The following is a 27,822-nucleotide window of genomic DNA, read 5'->3' as shown; positions in this document are numbered from 1 at the left end:
AGACTGCCTCCGAAAATGGGTGGATGTTCTATTTCCTTTTCCTTTTTTTCAAGCCTTGTGTCTGAATACTGATGGCAGATTGAGAAGACATGCTGCTTTCTCTCATTTACCCAGCAGAATAACGGAACTAGGAGGTTGCTAGTGACAAGCCAATTAAACAGCCCTAAACGTTAATATGTGGGCTGCTTCCTTTGAAACAGGTGCTTTATATTACAGGCTTAAGACTTTGGGGGCTGTTCATATTTACTGTAATGGTGATACTAGCACTCCATTAAATGGAGGTGTCATCGCTTGAGGTATTCTTGGAGTGAAAGCTAAGCTTCAGTACTTCTTGGAACACACACGTGGTCTGAATACAAATCAATTATTCTGTCAGTTGTGCCCATGAAGCCTCACAGATTTCTAGGCATCTTTAAAAATATATATTTATATAGCCCTTTTCAGGTGTTCAAGAGAAAGGAGAAAGGGCTCAAAAGGGTGAGGGGAGGAACCCTTCAAAAGCTTACCTCCCCTGCAGACAATCTGCTTGAAGAGTCTGGGCACGGAAATTGCACAGCCAGACGTGTAGCTGCCTCCTCGGGCAGAATGGGGGGTCAGGGGGCTGGGAGCATCTCCCCGCCCACGGAACTCCCATAACTCCTGCCCACGGAACTTCCATAACGAGTGTGTGGGGCATTGTGGGGATTCCCCCAAAGCTGGCCAGGAACCCCACAGTCTTCCAGCCCCAGCTATAAGCAGCTGGGGCTTGCAGATGACCAAAAAGAAAAACATTAGGTTAAGAGAGCACTTGCTCTTTTAACCTCATTTTGAGGGAGGGCTCTGCAGGCGGGTTTGCCACAACAGCAGCGGCAGTAGCTGCTTGCCTCCTGCTGCTTCTCACGAGCAGCCAAGAGTGGGCTTGGCTGCCTTAGCCCCTTTCTTGGCTGGTCATGAGAATAGCCTTATTATCTCAGTAACTCTTAAAACAAGGTTTTATTTATTATCTCCAGTTATTTACCAAATTGATATCAGATGGTACATAACTTGTGATTATAAATCATGATTTATTATTTATAATCAAGAGTTATGTACTAACGACATCAGCTTAAAACAATGTTTTAAAAGATCATATTTCAAAAAAATAAAATTAGAGCTTTTAGACCACAGAGTTTCTCAAGCAATCTTTGGGATTGTTATCACCTTAAACTTGTTCTAATTCAGTCTCATCTTGTAACAAGAGCGTGTAAATGTCTGACAACCTCAAACATTTAAAAATTAACAGGATTTTCCCATAATCTGGTTCCTCTCTTTATTGATCATTTCTTCTTATGTAATCAGCTAAGTGCACCCTTATTAGTATTCAAGTATCCAAACCACAGTGGATTTTGTCCATTCAACCTATTTTTAATTTACTGCATGTGGCAGTATTCTGTCTTGGTCTAACATGTCTCTGTATAGAAAAAATGTTCTTTTTCAAGAATGCAAATCTAAATCCAAAACTAGATCATCTGGCATAGACTGTAATGAAGATTTCTGGGGTTGTCTGGAATCTCTTCCCATCCCAGATGAGCCCAATAGTGAACTCCCAGAATTGATAGTTACAGCAGCAGTGCGGTCCAGAAGGGTGGGATGACTCTCACCATTGATCAGTACAAGAGTGGGCTGACAGGGCTGAGCCCATATACCATTTATCAGATGGAGTGGGAATGAGTGGACGCAGCTGGACTTGCGCACTGCCTCTTAGTTGGCAAGTAGAAGGGGGAAACGCAGCTTGTCTACTATGGGTTGGTAGGGAGGCAGGAGGCTGGGATAGGTTGTGGTCCTCACTGCCCACCAATGAAGGAAGAGAACCAAAGTAGAGAAGCTCCAAGAGGGAGGGTACACACCCAGAAGAATGGTTGGGTCCCAGAGAATGCAAGGGATGCACAGGGTTATTTAGGGAGCAAGTCTCCAGCAATGAGTTGGTCAGGGTAAGTGCAAGCAGAGCAGCCTTGTACTGGTGAGGAATAAGGCTTGCAGACTCCCCTTCCACTGGAGGAGGAAATGAATGGCTAAACCCCTCCCAGCAAATCTGAGGTGCTAGTGGCCAAGCAAAGGGGCAGCTGTGAGGGACCAGGGAAGCCACCAGGGTCTTCAAGCAAGCAGGGGCGGCTTGTGAACTCACCTCTGGGGGGTGGGCGGCGGCTTCTTGAACTGTAAATGGAGCCGGTGCTCCGTGCCGCCCAGCAGCCCCCACGGCAGGGAATTGCTTCCTCCACTCACCTGGCTGCTGGCGGGGGCTCGCCTCCATGGGAGCAAGGTGAGTGGCGGAGGCGATTCCCTGCCGTGGGGACTGCTGGGCGGCACGGAGCACCGGCTCCGTTTACACTTAAAGAAGCCGCCCGCCAGGTGAGTTCACGAGCCACCCCTGCAGGCAAAGGTACCCTCAGTGTATCCTCTTAGCCTGGGGATGTGGGGCATGTGAAACTGGAATTCTCTCTTGATGAGTCTTGCATCTGCACAAAGTGTGAATAAGTGTGTTGCTGCAGCCTTCTTCTAGTAGCCTGACTGCTTCCCGGTGGGGTGGGCAGCAAGTGATAGAAATCTTTGCTATGCAATGTAGGCTTTTGTCTATATCCCATGCCGCTTCTGCAGGAAAAATTTCTCTGGGGCGGAAACACACACACACAGCTGGGTTATAAAGCATGCAAAATGTTAACAAGCACTCACCTTTCAATTTAGTCTAGTATTTTACTCTCTCCCCTCCCCATCTTGTATATACAATGTGAAGACATGAGGCATTAACAAAAGGAAAGCTGCCATCCAGCAAAAGTGTTTCTCTTCCCACTAAGAACCAAAAAGGAAAGTGATGTGAAGTTTGAAGCATCTGGGCAACTTTGTGTTGGCGAGGGAAATGACAACAGCTTGTGTGCTGGATGTGTACATCGAGGAAGGGTGTTTAGGCTTCTGAAATTTCAAGAGAGTCATGTTTTTAAGGTGCTGATGCTGTAAATTAGTTCTGGATACCTTGGCTGTGTGGTGATGATGTTGAGAAGGTGTAAGGCAGGAGGAGCCACAGCAAATTGGCATTAATCCCATGCTTCCCAGAAAATTAATAAAAACAATTTTCTTTCATGTAATGCCACTGAAAAGGCCACTTGCCGAGTGTGTAGGCCATCTAGAGGTCCTACAAATGATGGTCCTGCTGGGCTTAACAGTGAGTTTTTCTGTGGACTAACTGCCATGACCTTGATTCACACAGCTTGTTGCTCTGCGGCAGTTTATGGTACATCTGAGAGAATTTGGAGATGCCCAGATGAAGCCTGGACTCAGATTTTAAATTAGAGTGGAGATGAACAGTCAAAGGGAATTTTGTATGCAGTGAAACAAATGGCTTGTAATGATACATAAGAATTCTATTCTCTTCACATTAGCCAATTTCATTTGCATGGCACTGGGTACATCTCTTTAGCCTGGGGTGCAAAAACTTAAAGGGAAATATGAATTTAGTTTTCATTTTTAAAAACACACAACCCTGCTATGAATGAAGAGTGGTAGTGAAGTAGGTAGGTCACTTGATTGTATCACTGGAGTCTGGGAGTTGGAGTTTTATTCAGGATCCATCTGTACCTACAGTCTTGCATGTCATGGAGGCTGAGGAATGGGAAGCTGACTGGGGAACGGGCCCAGAAAGGGAGGGAAGAGCACAGAACGTGGATTCAGAGGAGAAGAGAACAAAATGAATGAATGGAGATGTGAGGAAATGATTGCTGAAGAAGGCAGGGAAAGTATGGAGTTGAAAAAAAAGAGGGCTGAGGAAAAAATGTGATGCAGAACTTAGGAACTGGGAAACTGTGAACTGTTAAGAACCTAGGGAACACCAGATCCACAGAGCTGAGGGTAGGGCAACATTGCAAATATTGATTTGAATGAACCGGCTAACTTGTTATTGGTATTCACAAATTGCATTCAGTACATGTACAATGCATGTACAGTATACATTTGATAGTCAGTCTGTGTACACGTACAGTTATTTATACATCACATTCAACATGTGTGCAGATGTCAATGCTTTTTAACATCTACATGAGACCGCTGGGAGAGATCATCAGGGGACTTGGTGCAGGGTGTTCCCAGCATGCTGATGGCACACAAATCTATTTCTCCATGTCAGGTTCATCAGGCAATAGCATAACTTCCCTAAATGCCTGCCTTGAGGCAGTAATGAGCTGGATGAGGGATAACAAACTGAGACTGAATCCAAACAAGACAGAAGTGTTCACTGTAAGAAGCCACAGTTCGGGAAATGGGATAGATCTTCCTGTTCTGGATGAGGTTACACTCCTCCAGAAGGAACAGGTTCGCAGTTCTGGACCCAACCCTCTCTCTGATACCTCAGGTGGATGTGGTGGCCAGGAGTGCTTCAACTGTTTCGCCATCTGTGCCCTTTCCTGGAAGTGAGTGACCTTAAGACAGTGGTGCACATGCTGGTAACCTCCAGGCTTGACTACTGCAATACACTCTACGTGGCACTGTCTTCGTACATAGTCCAGAAACTGCAATTGGTGCAGAATGCTGCTGCCAGATTGGTCTCTGGGACATCCTGTGGAAACCATATTACTCCAGTTCTAAAAGATCTACACTGGCTATCAATAGGTTACTGGGCTGGTTATTACCTATAAAGCCCTCAATGGCTTGGGCCCACAGCCAAAGCACCCACACCAAAGAGTCTAAACACCTCAAATATTCCTAAAATATAAACTGAGTACCCAGCAGCTTGCGGGTTGAGGGTAGTTGGCACATGGGATGCCACTAATTCCCCACACCCAACTGCAAAGCAGTGGAGTCAAAATGAACAGAAGAAATGAAGGTGTGTAATGAAGATACCATAGAATTGAAACACTTCAATATTTCTAAAAAATAAACTGAATACCCCACTGCCTTGCTGGTAAAATTTTATTCAGTAAAAATGAATAGAAGAAATGATTATTTATTTATTATTTATTAAAAATTACTTGTATACTATCTCCTCCAAAGCCTCTAGGCAGTGAACAATAACAATAATTTTTTTTAAATCACATGCAAATGTGGCCACATTTATGTTACATGCAAATGTATCCACAGACTGAGTGGATTCACTGTTAGGTCATGACAAAGTCAAATTTCTAGATGCCCTAAATGACTGTTCCTTAGAACAGTTGGTCATGGAACTGACCAGAGGGAAGGCGACCCTGGATTTCATCCTGAGTGGTGCTCAGGATGTGGTGCATGATTTCAGTGTTGTAGAACCAATAGGGAACACTGGCTGACACTGAATGACACTAATGAAGCACACTGATGAGGGACTGCAGGGATGTGACTGGGACTCACATGCATCTCCCTCAGTCCCTCTACATGCTAGTTGTGCAAGTGGATGAAATGTCCTCACTTTGTCCATGTTCGGAATCGCTCTGGACGAGAGGACAGGAAGGAAATCTAAGACAGACAAAAGGCAGTACATATCACACTGCACATATTTATTTATGTATTACATTTCTATACTGCCACACACCAAGGTCTTATGGTGGTATAGCTTATGGAATTGGTTGGATGTGGTAATAGCCACCAACTTGGGAGGCTTTAAAGGAGAGTTTGCCAAATTCATAGAGGACACATCTATTAATGGCTACCAGTAGTCTTGATGGCTGAACTTTCAGGTTCAGAAGCAGTCTGCCTCTGAACACTGGTTTCAGGGAAGCAATGGCAGGAAAGAAGAGAACACCTTCATCTGCTTGTGAGCTTCCCAGAGGCATCTGGTGGACCACTGAGGGAAACAGCACGGTGGACTAGATGGGCCTGAGGCCTGTTCCAAAGGCTCTTCTTATTCTTAAACTAAGCAGACTTTTAATAGTGCCCCCCATGCCCTATTATATCCAGACCCTGATGTCTCTGCAGTCTAACCATCTCTTATTGAGTTCTCTCTCTCTCTCTCTCTCTCTCTCTCTCTCTCTCTCCATCAAACTATTTGAATAGTTTCCTGAGCAACCAGCAGAGTTTGGGTGCTAGCTATCAGCCCCTCCCTCTTCATATACACCTAAAAATGAGCCAGAAATCACTTTTCAAATGACAAATGAGTAATTTTCTTTCTACTTGAAAGCATGAAGGCAGGCAAGATTGGGAACATGCTGCAAGGTCTAACACTCCTTTCATGTTAAGCCTCCTTGCACTGCAATTATTCTTTTGGCTGGTTTCTGGTTTATTACATGTTCTGTGCAGCTGAGGTCTTATCACTGACCTGAACTTCTTCTTTAAGTATATTGGAAATTAAAATGAACAGATCAAGGTTAATGTCAGTTTGGGTTCCCAAGGTAACCTTTAGCCCCTGCTTCTTTCATTTTAGTTGGCTACCATGTTCTCATTTGATTACTGGAATTAAATAGAATGTGCTTTAAGATCTTCATAAGCTTTACTTATCTCTTTTGGCAAAACCTTTCTAAAATGGGATTTTTGGGTCCCCAGTGATAGACATCCCTTGGCATTGCTTAATTTGTATACTCAGCTCTCTCATTAGTAGAAACCACAAAACTCACCATAAAATGTAATAGCAGAAACAAGAAAGAGCAACATCAACTGATTCTGTCCCATTCCATATTAAATACATAGGTACTGATCCACATTTGAAACAAGTGCACACTGACACTCATGCAGTATGTATGTGATTGGGGAGGTGGCCCTATCTGTCAGGTGTGGAGCCACCACTGGGCAAACAGGTTCAAAAAACTCGGACCGCCGTCAATCAGGGGCTGCGCCTCACAGGCCCGACACGCCCCCCGCATGTGACGTCAGACGTGGGGAGTGCTGGTTTAGCTCCTGAGTGGGGCCGCACAGCCCCATTCAGGAGTTAAATGGCCAGCGCTATGTTCGTGGCATGGCCAGGAGCGGCTCTTCCCTGCCTTTAAGGCAGGGAAGAGCCACTCCTGGCCACATCATGAACGCAGTGCTGGCCAGGTTCTAACTGCCTGGGAGCAACATCACCTCCCCTGCATCTGACGTGGGGGCGTAGCTATCCCCCACGTCTGACATTAGACCTGGGGGTGGGGTGAGAGGGGCCGCTGCGCTGCGGCTGGGCACAGGCCACTCGCGTCATGGCTCCATGCCTGCAATCTGTGCCTCAAACTTAAGTTGATTTTATACCACTTTAACTAATGTCTTCCTTCAAAGCTGGGCTGCACAGCTTTGACCCTCCAGCTGTTGTTGGACTACACCTCCCATCATCCTCAGCCACGGTGGCCAATAGTCAGGAATGATGAGAGTTTTAGGCCAACATCTGCAGAAGGGTGAAAGTTGTGGGTCCTGTTCTAAAGAATCTTCGGTATTAAAGACTTTTAGGGCTGGTTTACACGATCAAAACCATGAAAGATAACCAGTAAATCCAAGATGTCCACGGTGCTTGGCTTCCTCCGAGTGTGTAATGAGAACCCAGAAGTTTTCACTGATCACCAATTGGCACTGTGCCAAGCCAACATTTAACCAGAATGATTAATCTTAGAGCTGAACTTGGCTGGTTGATCCCAATTAAATGTTGGTTGCCATGGTGCAGATCTGGGATTGGCAAAAACCTCTGGGTTCTCACGACATGCTCTGTGGGAGGATGTATGCTGCAGGACACTTGTGTTTACTGGTTACTCAACATTGTTTTGGCCATGTCAGCTGGCCCTTAGTGCCAGCTAGTCATTGTGGCTATAAGCCACATACAGCATTACACATGACCTTTCACACTGAAACACTGTTTTTTGGGGGGCGGGGCGGGTTGCATATCCCACAATGTTTCTGCTGGAAAATGCAGATGAAGAAACATTTTAGTACAGATTAAAGGTCAGTTCATGAGGAGAGCTAGTCTTGTGGTAGCAAGCATGATTTATCACCTTAGCTAAGCAGGGTCCACCCTGGTTGCATTTGAATGGGAGACTTGATGTGTGAGCACTGTAAGATCTTCCCTTTAGGGGATGGAGCCGCTCTGGGAAAGAGAAGAAGGTTCCAAGTTCCCTCTCTGGCATCTTCAAGCTAGGGCTGACAGAGATTCCTGTCTGCACCCTTAAAGAAGCTGCTGCCAGTCTGTGTAGACAATACACAGGACAATAGGAGAGCCAGCGTGGTATAGTGGTTAGAGTGCTGGACTAGGACCGGGGAGACCTGAGTTCAAATCCCCATTCAGCCATGAGACTATCTGGGTAACTATGGGCCAGTCACTTCTCTCTCAGCCTAACCTACTTCACAGGGTTGTTGTGAGGAGAAACTCAAGTATGTAGTACACCACTCTGGGTTCCTTGGAGGAAGAGTGGGATATAAATGTAAAAAATAATAAAATAATAATAATACTGAGTGAGAAGGACCTATAGTCTGACCCAGTATATGGCAGCTTCCTATGTTCCTATGTAAAGCCACACCTCTTATGAAAAAGAGAAGAGTTGCCCTAAAAGATAATCTACACCTGGGTAGATGGTACAACAGTTCCATTTCCCCCCAGAACCAGTACGGGGGAAACACAGGAGAATAATAATGTGATAATAACACCATGTAGATGCCCTGAAGAAAAAGTGGACATTCCAGAGTAATCACTTAGTATGGAGGCACCCATAGTTGAAGAGATACTGAGAATTCTTTGCTAGAGATCCTTTGTGTATCTCCCTCCCCAAAATGGCAAATCCCAGGATTCCATGGAAGGAGTCAATGGCTGGTAAAACCAGTTTAATTCTGGGGTGTAAATATGTTAAGAGAGTGAATCCCATAAGCCTCAAACACTAGCCTTATTCATACGTTATGTTCAATGCATGTGCAATGTGTACAGTGTATGCACATTCAGATCTGTATACACATAGAGCTACTTGTGAATTAGGTTCATGGCTTGTACAGCAGAAAACTTCCTGATTGTACCCTGCATTTGAAAGGTCCTGCACTTTTTAAATGAAAGCAAGTACAGGCATTTAGATAAGAACAGGCACACACGTATAGACGTGTATATATAAGTACAATGGCATGTCTGGATAAAGGCTATTGTGCTATGCCAAGACATGCGAATGAAGTTGTATTTATCTGGGCCTGGGTTACTGATGGCAGCAGATAATCAAGGCAAAAATTCACTCATTGGATAACTGACAGTGAGAGTTTTCTGCTCAAAGATTTGGAATCTAGGTCCTTCCATACTACAAATAATACCTTAAACAGAACAGGAGTGAATGTTTAAAAGACACATTGTGCACAAAGATGTGACAGAAGAAAACCTTGATAGCCTCTTTTAAGAGAGTAGCTTCAGGAGGGGGTGGTTTGGGGGCAGAACACTGAGATAGGGAAGGGGTTCCTTAAGCCTGCTGAACTCCCAACCCCAGAAAGCTGAGTTACTACTAATAATAATAATTGTTCACTCGATAACAATTGTTCTCATGCCTGCAATGCTGCTTTCTGCTGCTAGGGTTCCATATCAGCATTAAGGCATCAAATATATGCAGCCCTCATTCCCAGCCCTGGAGTTGCTGGAGGAGGGTCTGGAGGTAATGGAGGGAGGATTGAAAAATTTGATTGGGTACTTAGCACTGTGACAACATCCCATGCACTGAGTAGGTACTCCATGTGACGTGACTAATCTGGCAATTTTTTAAAAATCATTTGAAATCCAACCTCTTCACCCAAGCTTTTTCGGCTTTTAATATTTTTTTTTTAGGTTTTAATCTGTTTTGAATTTTTAAATTGTTTAAATTGTTTTTAAGTTTTATGTATGTTTTAACTTGTATGTTATTGTTAACCGCCCCGAGATGAAAGTTTGGGGCATTGTACAAATTTGTTAAATTACTAAATAAATACATAAATAAATACATAAATAAATAATCTTGGATGGAAGAAGGCACAGCAGCAGGAGAAAATAACAGCACCAGACAGGATAAAAATGGTGGATGTTCACACTAAATATTTTTCAGGGGGGAAATCCTACCAAATTACTGGTTTCTAACCAAAATATGAAACTAGATAATATGTATAGAGATCTAGACCTGCAGTAGTCCATTCACACATGCAAATTATCATTTTATGTAGCAGCATCAAGCTATTAGTATTCACGTGTGAACCTATTTGGACATAAGTGTGTGATGCTACTGACTTCCAAGTAAATGTGCTTTGGATCAAGAATGTATGCACTGCTTGTTGAAACATTATAGCTAGCTCACCTGTCAGGAACTGTTTGGAAACAAAAGTGCACTTATTATTTTTCTTATTATCCGTTCACTTAGCAATGTCTCTTTCAAACCACAGTGATGCAGCAGCTGGTGAATATTTAGAATTCCACTTGAAGTATCGCCAGTTTTGATCAGCAGATCAGGCCATCGTCAGGGGATAAATCAACTGCCAGCAGATGTGGATTGCTATTTGAGTGTGAGGCCTGGACAGCTTAATTGGGGGAAGAGATGTTAAAAGTTAAATTGACAGTCATGTTACATTTTTTGATTGAACTCCCTGTGCTGTAATTCCTGTCTGAGGAGAGCACAGAGTTGCACACTTCATTAAGAGGGAGCAAATTCAGGTCTTGTTGTTTGTCACACGTCTCTTATATTTTCTGTATCTGGAAGTAAATCAAGACTGGAGGGCAGACAATCTGAAAATAACTAAAAGACAGCACCTTTCTCGAGAGAAGCAATACATTTTTCAGCGTATTCCCCCCCGCCAGATACACATGACAATCTCAGCAACTGCAGGACCTAGGGCCAAATTCAGTTCTGTGAGCAATATCAGCTGTCTCCCCCACTTGCCAAACTCAGAAGAAGAAGAAGAAGAAGAAGAAGAAGAAGAAGAAGAAGAAGAAGAAGAAGATTGGCAGTCCATTAGTTGTGTGCATTTCATTCATGGGGAATGAAAACGTGAACTGAATGGGGCCCATACAGTGCAATAATTGCACAAATGTGATGTGCAATTGATGGAGATGAGTTTGCAGAACATGATCCCATTACTCATTTTGGTTGGGTGGTGGTGGTTGCTTACCTTATACAAGGGGGCTATGTAAGGGTCAGATTCTGCCTGGGCTGAGGCTTCATATGTTGCTGCTTCTCCTTGTGGCAAGTTGCTGTATTTCAGCAGCCCTGGAGACCTTGGAGTCCTAGCTTGGCCTCTCCCTGTGAGAACTGTCATTGGCTTTCTTCCTAAACAGGAACAGTAGATCAACATCCTGCCTGAAAGCAGACATACCTTAATATTGGGTTTACTCACACAACCCTGACCAGTGGCTGCTAGTGTGTCCCCCTGCTTTTGGATTGTCTGCTTGGCTTGACATCAGGTGTGTTCTGACTTTTGACTACAGATTTGTCTCCTCCTTCCTGACTGTCTACTTGACTTGGCCCTTGTGTTGCCTGTCTTGCAGAGGCGTATCTAGGGGAAATAGCGCCTAGGGCAAACACTGAAATTGCGCCCCCTGTCCAAGCATCTGACACCCATCTTTCAGATAACTTTACCATAATATCAGCTGAAAAATACAAGTCAAGCTCGTTAATCTTTTAATATTTCAAAAACTATTTTAGCAGTGGACTTAGCCAGACCAAAAAATGCTGGAAAACTACAAATTTCAGTATGTGGGGGCTCATGAAATACCCAAATACTATGTGGAGATGTACTTGGAAAACTAAACAGAAGTGCCTGTCTAATTCTCTACTATGCATTGTAGCATCACCATTACATAAATTTTAAAAATCAATGGAGAATTTGACTTTTCCCAGATACTCTGTAAATAATTAAAGGATATGCAGAGTAAACTGTGTCACTGCTTGGAATATATTCTAGTCTTTCAGAAAGACAGTTCAAATGAGAGAAAGAGCAAGAAACTCCCAGTGGGCGTTAATATTAAGGATTTCACACTGATTCAAAGACAAACTCACCATTAATAGCCATATTAGCAAGACATCACATTTAACTCACTTATCACAAGAAGCAAAGAAGCAAAGTAAGAGCAAATGAATACAATCCTAGCTCTTAAGCGTCAGCTCAGTATTCACAAGCCCTGATTCTCTGTACATAGTGCCAATCTGAATATGTATACAGTGTCTTATATTATATTATTATTATTATTATTATTATTTTTACCCGTAGCCCCTTTGGGGGGCTTCCTAAAGGCTGGGGGGTTTGAAAAGATTCCCTCTTACCCCGCTGGCCTCTAGGGCCTCGCAGGGACCATTTGAGCATGTGCAGTGGCCGTTTTTAAAAATAATCTTTTTTTTTTTTTAAAGACCACTGAAAACAAAATGGCCACCGCGCATGCTCAAATAGCCTCTGCAAAGCCTGGCATGACCTAGAGCCTCACAGAGGCCATTTGAGCATGCACGGTGGTCATTTTGTTTTTGGCAGCCATTTTTTTTTTAAAAATAATTTTACAAAATGGCGCCCCCCTTCAAGTGGCGCCCGGGGCACATGCCCTGCCTGCCCTACCCCTATATACACCCCTGCTGTCTTGCTCTCCCAGTCCTGCACCTGCCTGACTAACGACCCGTGGCCAAGCTGTGAGAGTTAGTCTCCCTCAGGAGAGAATTCAAGAGTTAAGTGCTTCCCATCCTAGTTACATAACCTGGAAATGTTCCATTAGGAGACAATGTGTGAAATGTAGCAGGCAGGGAAAATAACACTAAATAAATATTTTGGGAATTGGAAAAGGGGAGGAAGGTGACAGGGAGATATTGAAGATAAAAAGTTGAGAAGAAGACTTCTGTTCTTAACTCCTCGTGACACCAGAGACATAGAACTAGTGGCTTGTATAATCTGTGGCCCACCAAGTCATAAGAACATAAGATAATAAAAACTGCCAAGGCCTATCCAGGCAGCATCCTGTTTTACACAGTGGCCCACCTGATGCCTCTGAGAAGCCCACAGGCAAGAGTTGAGGGGCTTGCCATGAATTTATCTCCTTGCTGTTGCTCCCCTGCAACTGGTATTTAGAGGCATCTTGCCTCTGAGTTTGGAGGTGGCCTATAGCCCTCAGACTAGTAGCCATTGACAAACCTGTCCTCCATGAATTTGTCTATGCCCCTTTTAAAGCCATCCAAGCCGGTGGCCATCACCACATCCCATGGCAGAGAATTCCATAGATTAATTATGTGCTGTGTGGAAAAAGTACTTCCTTTTTTTGGTCCTAAATTTTCTGGTCTTCAGTTTCACAGGATGACCACTGGTTCTAGTGTTGTGAGAGAGGGAGAAAAATTTTTCTCTGTCCACTCTCTCTAAAGGGAAGGAAAGATTGTGCTGTCGAGTTGGTAACAACTCCTGGCGACCACAGAGCCATGTGGTTTTCTTGGTAGAATACGGGAGTGATTTACTATTGCCTTTCTCCCACACAGTATGAGATGATGCCTTTGCCATTGTCACTGAAGTGAACATTCACCTCCAGCACCTTCCTATATTGCTGCTGCCTGATATAGGTGACTACAAATATATATTTACTAGGCACAGTCTGGAAAGCACAGCGGTGGGGTTTCGAACTAACAGCCTCTTGCTTCCTAGGCAAGCTGCTTCCCTGCTATACCACCATAGCTGATCCACTCTCTCTACTCCATGCATAATTTGATACACCTCTTATCATGTCTGCCCCTAGTCACCTCTTTTCCATACTAAAAAGCACCAGATACTGTAGCCTTGCCTCATAAGGAAGTGTTCCAGGCCCCGATCATCTTGGCTGCCTTCTTCTGCACCTTTTCCAGTTCTACAATGTTCTTCTTCAGATACAGTGACCAGAACTGATCAGTGTTCTCTGTCATCTTTTTCATCTGTGTGCAGAATGAGTTTTGTTCTGGGCAGCAGTGTCAAGGTAGTGTGTGCATACATGCATTCAGAGAGGGACCTTCCTTATTCATCCTGAGCAGATTCTAAAATCATCTGAGCATACATCAAAAAAATGTGAGTGGACGCACACACGCACTCCTAAGAGGGAACACTGAACTGTACGCAGTGCTCCAAATGTGGCTGCACCATAGATTTGTATAAGGACATTATAATATTAGTATTTTTATTTTCAATCCCCTTCCTAATGATCCCTAGCATGGAATTTATTTTTTTCTGCAGCTGCCGTGCTCTGAGTTGACATTTTCAGTGGGCTGTCCACCACAACCCTAAGATCTCTCTCCTGGTGAATCACCAACAGCTAAGACCCCATCAATATATATGGGGTTTTTTTTTGCCCCCATATGCATCACTTTATACCTGCTTACATTGAACTGCTTTTGCCATTTTGTCACCCACTCACCCAGTTTAGAAATATCCTTTTGGAGTTCCTCACAATCTGTTTTGGATTTCACTAACCTAAATAGTTTAGTGTCATCTGCAAATTTCTGGAAATGCAATTCTCTGTACTCGCTCCTGGGCTATGGAATGCGCTCCCTATAGACGTTCATGGTTTAACATCTTTACCAGCCTTTAAAAGAGCCCTTAAGACACATTTTTTTAGCCAGGCTTTTTAGTAACTACTGAATGTTTTAAATTGTTTTAACAGTTGGTCCAATTTTGTTTTTGTTGTGTTTATTTTTGTGAACTGCCTTCTTACTGGAATCAGACAGTATATACATTAATAAAATAAATAAAATAAATTTGGCCACTTGGCTGCTTACCCCAACTTCTAGATCATTTAAGTAAAGTGTGCCATCAAGTTCGATTTCGACTCCTGGAGCGCACAGAGCCTTGTGGTTATCTTTGGTAGACTACAGGAGCATTTTACCATTGCTTCCTCCCACATAGTATGAGATTGTGCCTTTCATCATCTTCCTATATCGCTGCTGCCCGATATAGGTGTTTCCCATAGTCTGGGAAACATGCCAGTAGGGATTAGAACTGGCAACCTTCTGCTTGTTAGTCAAGCATTTCCCCACTGCACCACTTAGGATCATTTATGAACAAGCTAAAAAGCACTGGCCCCAGTACAGATGCTTAGGAGACCCCACTTCTTATTTCCCTCCATTGTGAAAACTGTCCATTTATTCCCACCCTCAGTTTCCTGTCCTTCAACCAGTTACCAATCCACAATTGAACCTGTTCCCTTATCCCATGACTTCTAAGTTTACTCAAGAGCCTTTGGTAAGGTACTTTGTCAAAAGCTCTATGGAAGTCCAAGTATACTATGTCAATCAGATCACCTTTATTTAGATGCCTATTGACACTCTCAAATAACTCCAAAAGGTTAGTGAGACAAGATTTGCCCTTGCAGAAGCCATGCTGGTTCTCCTTCAGCAAGTCCTGTTCTTCTATATGTTTAACAATTTTGTTCCTAAGTATGCTTTCCATCAATTTATCCGGCACAGAAAATAAGCTAACCGGCCTGTAGTTTCCCAGATTCTCCCTGGATCCCTTTTTGAAAATTGGAGTTACATTAGCTACTTTCCAATCCTCTGGTACAGAGCCTGAGTTCAGGAACGAGTTACATGTTTTCGCTAGGAGATCAGCAATTTCACATTTGAGTTCCTTCACTCTTGTGTGGACGCCATCTGGCCCTGGTAATTTGCCAATTTTTAGTTTTTCAATACAGTTTAGAACAGGGATTCTCAACGCTGGGTCTTCAGATGTTATTGGACTTCAACTCCCATAATCCCCAGGCCCAGTGGCCTTTGGCTGGGGATTATGGGAGCTGAAGTCCAATAACATCTGGGGACCCAACGTTGAGAATCCCTGGTTTAGAACATCCCCTTGTCACTTCAAATTGTCCCAGTTCTTCAGCCCCCAAGCCTGAGAAGCTCAGTTCCAGAGTGGGTATATGGTCAGTATCCTCTGCCATGAAGACAGATGCAAAGAACTCATTCAGGTTCTCTGAAATCTCATTATCCTCCTTAATAATCCCTTTCACGCCCTCATCATCTAAGGGTCCAACTACCTCTTTGGCAGGTTTTCTACTACTGATATATTTAAAGAAATGTTTGTTATCCCCCTTGACATTTCTAGTGATATGGTCCTCAAACTCTCTTTTTGCATCCCTTATTGTCTCCTTGAAATTTATTTTTTTGGGCCAAAGTTCATGTTTCTTTCCGTTGTCTTCATTTGGGTAGGTCTTCTATTTTCTGAAGGAAGTCTTCTTTCCTTTTATTACATATTATCCATGTTGGTGTCCTCCTGAACTTGGTGGTACCCTTCTTGATATACATTCCAACTGAGCTTCTAGTATTGTGGTTTTAAATAAGTCCCATGCTTTTGGGACTGATTTAACTGTCCTGACTTTCCCTTTCAGTTTTTCTTTTTACCAGTCCCTTCATTTTTGAGAAGTTTCCTCTTCTGAAACCAGTTTACCAGTTTGTGGCCTTCTGGATACATGACAGTCTATCCAGTTTCTGCTGGCTTAGGAGAGCTCAAGCTCAAGGCTACATAGGTTTTCTTTAGAGCAAAGTTCCTGCATTCGCATAGTTTTGGCTTAACTGGTATTACTTCACATTGGAGTCATGGCCTTGGCGTATGCATCATTAGGTTGTATGAGTTAAATAGCTTCCTCTGCATTATGAGTGCACAGGCTCTACAATGCAGCAGATGAACGGTACATTATTTTATTATCAAGCATATGGCAATAGTAAAAATGTGCACCCTATCTCTTAATGATTCTGTTAGTGAATTGGCATCAGTATTTTGATTTAATTCTAAAAAGGCTAAGAAAGAAAATATTCAAATACAGAGCAGACTAAAGGTAGAGCAGGATCTGTTCATAGATTTCTGGGCAATTTGCAGTAGATTGGCAAAGATTTTTGACTGCCAATAGCTTAACAAGGGCAAGTAAAACTGCAAGTAACAACAACAAAAAACCTCCACAATGGCTGGCCTTGTACTAAGCACTAATACTCTCTCAGCCTTGGTGTTCCTCACTTGTCAAATATGGGTATTAATTGGGTGCCTTTGACCAGGTGTTTTTGCAGCTCTGCTGATCAGTTTTAAAGTGCTGTGTGAAAATCTAAGATCCAGAGTAACTGATGGAGATCTGTACTTGCATGGATAGGATAGAGTGCCCACATTTTGAAAGCAGGGGAGGTAGTGCTGCAGACATGTTTTTTGGCAGAACCACACACAGACACACACAGTATCAGTCAGGATGTCAGCCTGTGTTCACCTTTGTCTTATAATTCTTTTTATCTAAGAAATCACCTATCGATTTCTTTTTAAGAAACAACCTGTCTGCTTACTAAATTCCATTAGCCCAACTGCACAATGTTTATTTCATAGTGCGCACAATGTGTTCAGTTGCAAATCTATATAATTAATTCCTGTAGAGGGGATGTGTGGGGATGTGGCAAGCTCCGCCCCTGCTGCAGCCGTGACCAGTGGCGGGCCCAGAGGGGGCAACACGTGCAAGGGCGGGAGGAAGGAGTGTGTGCCAGAAGCCGGTTGGGGCGGTGCATGCCAGGAGGTGGTTGGGGCAGTGGGCAAAGCCCCACCATTCTGAGGAGGAGGGCAAGAGGACTACGGGCAGCAGGGAGAGGACAGGCAGCAGGCAAAGCCCCATCATCCCAAGGAGGATGATGGCGAGGCAGAGGAAGGTGGTGGTGCTGCCCTGAGGAGGAGGGTGAGAGGACGACAGCTGGTGGGAGGAGGACGGGTGGTGGGCAAAGCTCCACTACCCCAAGGAGGACGGTGAGCTGGAGAGAGGCGGCGGCAGGACGCCCTAACCCTGGCCCTGGCCTCCCGGGATGAGATAGCAGCAGCAGCATGGGGGGGGGGGACGGCTGTGCCCAACTAGTGGCGCAGATGCTCTGCGCCCGGGTCCACTAGTTAGAATTAAACCCTGATGTACCCATATAATTCTGTGAATCCTGGTTAGTAAGTGTGTAAGAGACACTTTGCTGGGGAAATCTACAGCAGTGAAGAATTTCTGCCCAGCACTGGGTGAAAGGTTGTTCAATTGTCTCTATAGCTTGTTTTTTCAATGAACCAAACTCAACCTGACACTTTTTGAGGTTCATATTCATTAACTGCTAAAGTCGTCAACATGGATCCGCATGTGGAGTGAAAACATGTCTGTGGATTCCCTCTTCTTTACAGGGACTGTGCCTCTGGACCCAGATCTGTGGACTTGTGTTCCTGATGTGCTATAGTGCATACTGCTGTGGTAATGTATGAAATATTTGCAAAATGTGGACATCAGAGGGGTGTAAGGAGTTTTTGGAACCAGCCCAAAGTTCAAGTTGCATGGCAAACTTGATCTAGCCAGAAACAGCAGAGGTTGAGTGTGGCTTAATGAGGCCTTTAATTGGCAATTAATGTGAATTGAGCCCCAGCCAGACATAGATGAAATGTAACTGGGAAAGATCAAGAGAAGCAAAACAGAAGACTTGCTAGCAGTCACATTCATTACTGAATCTGGTCTAGGAGATTAAGATATTTGAGGGTGGGGCTGAAAATCAACTAGCTAATGTACTGCCGGGGGAAGTGGAGATATAGCTCATTACAGAAAATGGAGATTGGCTGAATAATGGTTCCTTGAAATGATGGTCTAGCTATTAGAAGGTAATGAAATTTGTGATGACAAGTGACTAGACTTTAGATAGCAGAATATGAGTGAAGATTAAAGGTCTAGTGCCCTCTGCTAAAGTAACTATGCAATAGTTGTCTGACTTCATTACAGGATGTGAGAACATACAGGGCTAGAGCAAAAACAAAATTTTGCATACATGTGGCATTTGGAAAATAAAATCTAGATCCAAATTTCCCTGAAAATGTGGGGTCTCTTCAAATTTCACTTCTGTAATTTGATCTGAGGGATGCTTTTAAAACTCAAATCTTAATTTGTGCTAGTGTATTTTAAGGCACTGATGATATGTATGTGCTCGCTAGATTTCAGAATATTCATATCTTGTGTCCCTCCGCCCCTAAATTTCTTACATCCAATAGTATCTACAACTGATAATGTGGAGAAAAGATGAATTAAAAAATACTGCTGATGCGTTTTGCATTAAATTTTACAAAATGTTGCTTGATTCCCCCCCCCCCCCCGGTCTTCCTCCCCAGATGGTGTGTGAGAATTGATCTTAAAGACTGCAGTTCTACACACATTTGCATGGGTGCAAGACATGCTATGCCATGCTATTACCCCTCCATGAATAAGAGAAAGAGATCTAAAGAATGGTGGTACTACCAGATAGGCTCCTAAAACCTGGAAGCATGTGATGGACCATCCAGTTAGTGTTATCAGCATTGATGTGGCTTTTTCTTTCATCGAGCATTAGTTGCAACGTTTTTCCTTGTCCCTCTGAGTTACTGGATTGCGTCAGCTGAAAGAACTGGTGGAGAGAAGACGTTTTGAGCTGTATAGGGATATTTGCAAAAATCTGCTCACCTGAGTTTCAGCCCAGATTTAGAAGCTCTGGATTATGTCATTTTGTTTCCAAAGTAGAACAGATGCATCAGACATCCTCCACTGGTTATTTCTTCATTGCTGGCTGTTGTACAGAACGCAGTGCAAAATTCACATTTCTATGTATTTGATATACACACAGTATTGACTATATAATCTCATCCACTTGAGGCTAATTGTTGATTTGAATGTAAAACAAACAAACAAACAAAAACCCCAAATTAGGAGCATACTTACTGGGCCCTTTTCCTGTTATAGGCATAGGTGTAAGCTGGCCATTTGAGAAGCATGCGGCACACGGTTAAACTGGGTACATATATGCCACTAAAGCTGGTAAATGTGAGCCATCTGCTATCTGTCACAATGGAAATGGCTGAAGTGTGTTACATCTTTTATTCTTTTGTTTTCAATTCTGATTCCCAACCAGGTAGCATCAGTGCATAATTATTTTTTTCCATCCAAGATTGTAACATTTATAGATGGGGGCAGAAAGCCAGTGTGATGTTTTAGCATAAAACCCGTAACAGAATTGCAAATAAAATAATTATTGTCTGCAAATCACCACCTGCCCTCAGCTGGGCCTTGATCGCTGGTAAATGTAACATAAATATATGCATGGATGAGCAAACTAATTTTTCTTTAAAGAAAGTATATCATTCGTTTTGCATACTAAATATTCAGTATCAGTGACTAGATTGGCTGGAGAAGGATATTTCTAAACAGGAATTATTATCTGATATAGTTCAAGTGGGATTCATGCAACTGAGAGTGGTGGTGCATAACAGTTCTCCATGTGCTTGTTGCAACTTTCATTTGAAAGCATTGCACCAATTCCATCCTTTTGACTGCATCAGAACTGTTGTGCAGTTATAGCATAAGAAGTAATTCTGCCAGTTTTCCACGAAACCACAGATTCTAAGCTTCCAACCAGTGCTTTGAGATGGTGCTTAATGGCATTAGGCTTCTGAATCTATTTCTGAAGTCCTTGCTGTGAAGAGCTTGATTCTTCTCATATCATGCATTGGGTAGGATAATGGTTCTCTGCATGTGAAGGGTGGCTAGAAAGAGAAGTTCCCTCTGAGCATGTGCAGAGTGACCTCAATCACCAGTTTCCAAAGGGAGAAAAAGAGCTTTTGGGTCAGAAGCTTGCAGGTAGATTTCAATGCCATGGTTGACTAGTTCAGGCCATCTGCAGAAGCCCAAGGACCAGCAGGGCACCCTTAAAGATATGACCCACATTCTTCAACATTTGCTTCTCCATCCACATTCTGCCTCAACTTGTCTTGTATAACTGCATTTGACTATTACGCTGTTCGCCGCTTGAATAAGCGGCGCAGCGCTCTTGCCTGGCCCCTCGGAGAAGCACGAGGCTTCTTTTGACCTGATTGGTCAAAGGGCCCGTGCAGGGGGCGGGGCTTCGGCTCCGCGTCTTGCTCCAAGCCAGGGAGCGCTCAGTTCGCTCTCAACAGGCATCGGAGCAGGACGCCTTTTAGGGCTCCTGCTGTTTCGGCCCGGCGCGAGATTGGGAGTGGGTTTCCACCTCCGTGGTGGTGGCGATCATCGGGGGGTGGCTTTTTAAGGCCCCCCCATGGTTTGGAGTGGCTTTTCAGCCGGGTTTTTTGGGGCTATTGCCCCCTGCATAGCCCGGGTCCCGGCTGGGCGGCAGCAGCGGGTGGAAGCTCCCCCCCGCCAGTAGTGAGCATTTGCTCTCCCCCCCCCGTTCTGCGGCATCCCGATTAGGGGGGTTGCTCTGGGTCGTGGAGGGCTGTAGGTGGGGGCATTGATCAGCCTGTTTCATAGCTTCTGGTACAGGCCTGGTTCCCAGTGGGGTTTTTGTGGGTGCTTGGGTATTGCCTGGCGGAGGGATTCTCTCATTTTGGGCACACAGGGTCTGTTTGGGCGCATCTTTGGGGATTGCATGTTCATTGCTAGGTTTAATTAAGCTGGTGCTTCGATTGCTGTTGCAATGGGCCCGAAGAAGGCCAAGGCTAAGACTGGGGGGAAGCGGGTTCGCCCCCCCGCGCCCTGCGCCGGTTTCGGATTCATCGGATGATGATGGTGATTTGGGTACCGTGCGGGCCCTTATAGTACGCTTAGAAGCGCTTGAGAAAGAAAAGCAGGGCCTGGCAGCAGCGGCTGATAGGGGCAGCTCCTCTGGCCTTCCCTCTGTTTCTCGAAGGGTTACTAGGGGGGTTAAACGTGCCAAGCTAATCGAGTCTCTATCATCCAGGATTGATGCCTTGGAATCTCAACAGCCACACCCTGTTCCGCCTGCAGTAGACCTAACTTTGGAGAGAGATACTGTCCAGAGCACTCCTGAGTTTGGAGGAAGAGACGCGCGTCCTTCGGATCAGCATGGCCCTGGTGAGTCCTTGCACCACACCTGGCCCTGGGGGCTGTCCCCCTGGGCACAGCCGTTTAACATGTACGGATGGCATCCGGCCCCAGTTGCCCCCCACCCCCTTATGGGGCCTGCACACAGGTGTGGCAGGGGATGGCACCTACCATTGGTAGTACATTCCCCGCAGCCACGGGTACCACATTGGATTCTTCAGGGACTCAGGTTCCTTATCCGCCATGCAACACCTCCCTGCCGCTGGGTGGCCACCTGTTGCCCTCGGTTAAGGAACGCATTTGGCGTGGGGAATTTGTGGATATCTTCCACCTGCTCTTTCGGGAGCCTGAACCTGCCCTGAAGGAGTGGGAGCAAAAGAAGGAGGAGACGAAACCTAAGCACAAGCCAGTGGAGCACAACTGGGCCAACTGGTTGTCGGGCTACACAGTATATATGGGGGTCATGCTACAGGTACACACCTCTAAAGGACCTGCCCTTGTGAAGTACATGGACATCATTCATAGGGGTTACATGGACTTTATGGGCAATGCCTGGGAGCGCTATGATCGCTCCTTTCGACTACGGGCCTCCCTCAACCCGGCTCTCCCCTGGGATAGGCAACACCAGGAACTCTGGCTCCTCATTATGACTCCTTCGAGGCCCATTATGGGCGAACGGGCTGACAGTGGTCATTTGATATCTAGAACTCCAGCAGCGCAGTCGTCAGGGCCTGCCACTGTGCAGGGTGTTCAAGGTACCCTGCCATGCTGGGCCTTCAACACTAGCGGTAGCTGTAGCAGGTCCCCTTGCCGATTCAAGCATGAGTGCGGATTCTGCGGGGGGAAACATGCCAGTATTCACTGTCAGCGAGTCAAGGGCCCCCGGGGGGGGGGGGTACAAGAGACCCGCCAAACGGGAGCAAGAAGGGTGGAGGCACCCTACAGGGCGCTAATACTGGAAAAGGGCCCTAGCCCTGTTAGGCTTCCGGTTTTAGAACACCTTCTGCGTGATTACCCACTTAGAGCACAAGCACAGTATCTGAGACAGGGTTTTATTTTTGGTTTTCACATTCCCTACCTTGGTTTATGAGTTCACAGTATGTCCCCTAACCTTAAGTCCGTTGAGGGGATGGAAGCGGTGGTGCATCGCAAAATTAACAAAGAAATAGCATTGGGGCGGGTCCTTGGCCCATTCCGGGAGCTGCCCATGCCAGACTTGCGTATCTCGCCACTGGGGATCGTGCCCAAGAAGGCACCAGGCGAATACCGCCTTATTCACCACCTCTCCTTCCCCCACGGTTCCTTAGTTAATGATGGAATCCCCGACAGCCTGTGCTCTGTAAAATACACGTCCTTCGACCAGGCAGTCAAAGTTGTCCGTTCGTGTGGGCAAGGTGCTCTCCTGGCAAAATGCGACATCGAATCCGCATTCCGCCTCCTCCCTGTCCACCCGGCGGACTTTAATCTCTTAGGCTTCGCCTTCCAGGGGCATTTTTATATTGACAGGGCGCTGCCCATGGGCTGCTCAGTTTCTTGTGCAGCCTTTGAGGCGTTTAGTTCCATGCTTGAGTGGGCCCTCCGGCGGGAGGCGCGGCTTGTGTCCATGGCTCATTCCTTGATGATTTTCTCCTGGTGGGTTGGCCCAGAACCAACCAATGTAGGCACCTTTTAGAGGTTTTTCAAAATCTGTGCGTGGACTTGGGTGTCCCGTTGGCACAGGAGAAGACCGAGGGTCCCTCCTCTGTTCTGACCTTCTTGGGCATCGAGCTGGACACCGTGGCGTGTTGTTCCAGGCTCCCTCAGGCGAAACTGGCCACCTTGCGGTCCTTGTTGGCCTCCTGTATGCGGGCACGCAAGGTCACCCTCAAACAGCTTCAACAGCTCATCGGGCATCTAAATTTTGCATGCCGGGTGGTTGTGCCTGGCCGGCCTTTTCTGCACCGCCTTTGTGATGCTGTTAAAGGTGTCAGGTGCGGTCACCATAGGGTGAGAGTCACGGCCTCCATGCGGGCTGATCTCCGTCTGTGGGCTTCCTTTTTGGACTCTTACAACGGAGCTTCTTTCTGATGGGATTTGCTCCTCCTAGAAGCGGAGTTTCAAGTTCAATCTGACGCCGCCGGCGGGTTAGGCTTTGGCGTCTATTTCCGTGACCGCTGGTGCGCTGAACGGTGGCTGGATGCCTGGGTAGCTAGTGGGGTCACCAGGGACTTGACGTTCCTGGAATTTTTCCCCATAGTGGTGGCCGTGCATCTTTGGGCGGACCTCTTTAGGGACAAGACGGTTCGTTTTTGGTGCGACAACCAGGCCACCATGCAAGTGATCAATAGGCAGACCTCCAAGTCCCCTAGGGTGATGTCCCTGGTCAGAGCGTTTGTCTTGGTCTGCCTGTCTAACAATATCCTTTTTCTGGCTTGCCATGTGCCTGGGGTGCAGAACGGCCTGGTGGACGCGCTGTCTCGTTTTCAGGTTCAGCGCTTTCGCCAGTTGGCTCCAGAGGCGGAGCGTCTGCCCGACCAGATGCCAACATGGCTGTGGAGCCTTGGCGCCTAGAAGCGCAGAGGGCGGTTTGGGCCTCTTTGGCCCCCAGCACACGGGCAGCTTACACTAGGCAGTGCAGGGCCTTCCAGGATTTTAGGACCCAGGTAGGATTGTGCCAGGACTGGCCTCCCCTCCGCGGAACAGTTAATGCAGTTTCTAGTTCATCTCAAGGGTAAGGGCTTGTCCACTGGGGCCATGGCAGGTTATTTGGCAGCCTTGGCTTTTCAGTCAAAATCCCAAGGAAAGGATTTCCGGGTGAGAAGGATGCTCGAGGGTTGGACTAGGGAACAACCGGTCGCGGTTGACAGTCATAGGCCCCTTCTTCCCACCGCCATACGGGCCGCAGTTGTGCACTTCTCGACGATTTGCCGGTCCTCTTATGAGGCCTCACTTTTTCAAGCGGCCACGTTAGTTTTGTTCTTTGGGGCCTTTCGGGCAGGTGAATTGTTCCCCAGGGGTCAGCACAGCTCTGCTTTCAAGGTGGTGCAGTTTGGGGACGTCAGCATGGGGTGGGATGTGGCGCAGCTGCGCCTTCGGTTTTCTAAGACCAACCAACGCGGCAGGGGACAGCTAGTGTCATTACATAGGGCTGACGACTCCCTCCTCTGCCTGGTACGGGCTCTGGGCAGTTACATGGCCCTACGGGGGTCTGCTCCTGGGTGCCTCTTTGTACATGAGGATGGGCGCCCCCTTTCCCAGTATCAGTTCTGGACGGTGGCGCGTCGAGCGCTTGGAGCGGCTGGGGTTGACACTGTGCAGCTGTCTCTCCACTCTTTTCGCATTGGCGCTGCTTCAACAGCCTCCCGGCTGGGTCTTTCGGGCGAGACCATCCAGCGCATTGGGCGTTGGCGGTCTGCCACCTACAACAGGTATGTGCGCTAGTGTTTGTGACGGCGCTGATGGTTCTTTCTCTTTGCAGGCCCTGTGCAACGGGCGGCGAGGGCCCGGGTGCTCATTTTGGGCCATTCCATTGTTTTTTGGGCGCATAAGACGGCTCGAGTGGCGCAGCCAGGAACACAGCTTGGCCTAGGTCAATGGGCAGACATCACCTGGATTGGTCGCAGGGGGATGGTCATTGCCCAATTTTTACCCATACTACGGGAATTTCTGGCGGCAAATCCACCGCCTGACATCTTGATTCTTCACCTTGGGGAAAATTATTTAGGGTCTAGGTCAGGGTTGTCCATTTTCCATAGCTTGCGTACGGACATTTTGCAAGTCCGTGAGTGGTGCCCTGGCATTAGCATTCTTTGGTCCGCCATGCTCCAACGCAGGGTTTGGAGAGGCGCGAGCAACCCTTACAGGGTGGAAAGGGCCAGACGGAAGGTCAATGCACAGATTTTGAGCTTCTTAGTGTCCATTGGGGGGGGAACTATAGACCATCCCACTATCCTTTTTTCTGTGCCCAGCTTGTTTAGGGGGGATGGTGTCCACCTTTCGCCCAGCGGGACCGGTTTGTTTTTAAGTGATCTTGAGCAGGGATTGGCTGTTTACTTGCGCACTTGGTGGGGTAGCTCGGGTTAAGCTAGGCTAACCCGCGCGGTGGCAGGTGCAGTGCGGTGGGGAAGATATTTTCAGGCTGGTGAACACCTTCGGGTAAGCGTTTGGCTATGGGTTGAGAAGGGCAACTCCCTAGAGACTGTACGGCTCAGGGATATCTGCCCTTGTTGACCTACCCTGGCAGGCTAAGGAATCGCTGAACGGCTACCTTGGGGTGATGTTTGTCAGGGGCCCGGCACTAGGCCGGCTAGGATAGGCAGCCCCGGATTTGGAGTATTTGGGGTTGCCTGGAGCCAAGGTGTATCGCCCATGTCATAGGTTAGGCATGCCCTGGTGGTGCATGCCTGTAGTACCGCACTGCCAAGTGGGAAGCCATCCCTGCTCTTCAAGTTCTTGTTAAAGTTAAATAAATTGTGGCCCAATTTACACCAAAAACTTTGTGTCTCGTGTCTTCTTGGGTGTTGGGCAACAGCTGGACTGGGTTGAAAGACTTGCCATGCAGCAAGATGGGCAACAAAATGATCAGTTGGGCATGGCAGTGCAGGGAACATGGGCCCAATTGCCTAGGAAATAGGATGTATTCCCCCATTCATAGCAAGAGCAATGAAGAAAATTGTTTTTGATGTCACGTACCCCAATCTGGTTGCTGGTGGATATCACCATGTTTACTCCATGCTCCCTGACTGACTGGGATCAGAGGTGCACCTAGGTAATTTTGGAACCTGGACCTAAAGGCCTTTGGAGCCCCCCCCCCCCGCTGCAAATTAAGCGTCATCATGCTGCACCAAGGAACCACACCACCTGGGAAAGACTAAAGAGGATTTGGGGCCCTCCAGGGGTTTTGGAGGCCCTGGTCTTTGAAGTCCAGGGGTAAGAGTGCTTCTAACTGGGATCACGCCCTAAAGAAGCCCCTTTGAGCAAAACAAATGGTGATAAAGTAGCAGCAGAGCAGGAAAGCAGCTGCATGAAAAAATGCATGAAAGGGCAGATAGTTCTTCTACAGACACTTTCTCACAATGCACAAACCACAAAATTCTGCTCGGCAGTACGGAATAAAATAAAAGCAGGATGTAGGAGGGTGTACCCTGTGCATTGATTTTCAGATCACTTTAGCAACCCTGTATATACTGCATGTGCTCAGCATCATTTTGGAATCTCATCCACCCCACATGTTGCTGCCACTGGAAAACAGTTTAACGATTCTGGCACCAAGTGCATGGAGGAGGGAGACATTGGTTTAACTTTTTTGGTTCAGGCAATGAAAAGGGCAGGACTTGTTCCTACTTTCATGGATCCTGGCAGGCGTATCTTTTTTAAATTTATCACTCTCACTATTCCCACAGAATTTAGAAGATCTGTGGAATGGTTGATTAAATATTGTGGGAGTGATGCAAGAACAGAAGTCCTTGTTTTCCGTTAAAAGGAAAACATGCATATTTTACACAACTCATTTTATGTCTTACTAAGATTTCATTTGAGGTTACATGTCTCTTTCCTTTCATTTGGGAAGTCTGACTAAACCCCATCCTATGGGTCATTCTGTAGACTGGATCTATGTTTTTACACACCCTTGTGCATTTTGCTGTATTGTCTTTGATAGAGTTAGTGAGCTTGATGTCTTCTGTGTCTTGTGTACTTGGAAATGAAATGTGGTTGCATTCTCTATAAAGCACAAAAGTAAACTGTGGGGGATGCATATATGTTGTGTGCGCACACACACACAATGGTGGAAAGAATGAAAACTAACCATGCTAGGAAAAAAGTAGATCAGAAACTTGGAACATCCAGATGTAAGAGCAGAGACTCAAGAGCGGTTGTATAAATGGATGGTGTCAAGTCTTTTGAATGGAATATATGGAAGAAATGTGGGTATTGGTGAAGACCTAAAGGGAATCAGTAACTGTTGCCTTGCCTCTAGAAGCAGGGGTAAGCAGCAATGTGGCCAAATTTGCAGATGATACCAAACTCTTCCGGGTAGTGAAATCCAAAACGGATTGTGAGCAGCTCCAAAAGGATCTCTCCAAACTGGGGGAGTGGGCGACAAAATGGCAAATGCGGTTCAATGTTAGCAAGTGTAAAGTGATGCACATTGGGATGAAAAACCCCAACTTCAAGTATATGCTGATGGGATCTGAGCTGTCAGTGACAGACCAGGAAAGGGATCTTGGGGTTTTGGTTGA

At 46.0% G+C, this 27,822-nt stretch overlaps 1 protein-coding gene and 1 long non-coding RNA gene across 21 annotated transcripts in view; one reads left to right on the top strand and one right to left on the bottom strand.

The window, feature by feature from the left end:
* The window catches only part of LOC128345096 (uncharacterized), a 212,356-nt gene that overhangs the window by 138,306 nt on the left and 46,228 nt on the right, over positions 1-27,822 (top strand). For 14 of the 20 annotated variants that reach the window (XM_053296498.1, XM_053296483.1, XM_053296485.1 and 11 more), the window contains one exon: positions 17,959-26,054. The exons of 1 other annotated variant lie outside the window; for it this stretch is intronic. In XM_053296498.1, the coding sequence (XP_053152473.1) occupies positions 21,702-22,694 (993 nt within the window). In that variant the 5' untranslated portion in view covers positions 17,959-21,701 and the 3' untranslated portion in view covers positions 22,695-26,054. Of the gene's footprint in view, positions 1-17,958; positions 26,055-27,822 lie in introns of those variants that run through there. 5 more of the 20 variants (XM_053296499.1, XM_053296486.1, XM_053296501.1 and 2 more) reach the window with 3 other exon arrangements.
* Positions 4,982-27,822, bottom strand: part of LOC128345100 (uncharacterized) — a 43,442-nt gene continuing 20,601 nt past the window's right edge. The window contains exons 3-5 of the long non-coding RNA XR_008316267.1: positions 10,963-11,120; positions 10,155-10,374; positions 4,982-5,433 (exon numbers count right to left, since the gene is read on the bottom strand). This is a non-coding gene — a long non-coding RNA (uncharacterized LOC128345100). The remainder of the gene's footprint in view (positions 5,434-10,154; positions 10,375-10,962; positions 11,121-27,822) is intronic.

The sequence above is a fragment of the Hemicordylus capensis genome, chromosome 2 (assembly GCF_027244095.1).
Source record: "Hemicordylus capensis ecotype Gifberg chromosome 2, rHemCap1.1.pri, whole genome shotgun sequence".
Classification (NCBI taxonomy): Eukaryota; Metazoa; Chordata; class Lepidosauria; order Squamata; family Cordylidae; genus Hemicordylus; species Hemicordylus capensis.
Note: the sequence above shows the minus strand (reverse complement) of the source record. Positions and strands in the feature narration are given on the sequence as shown.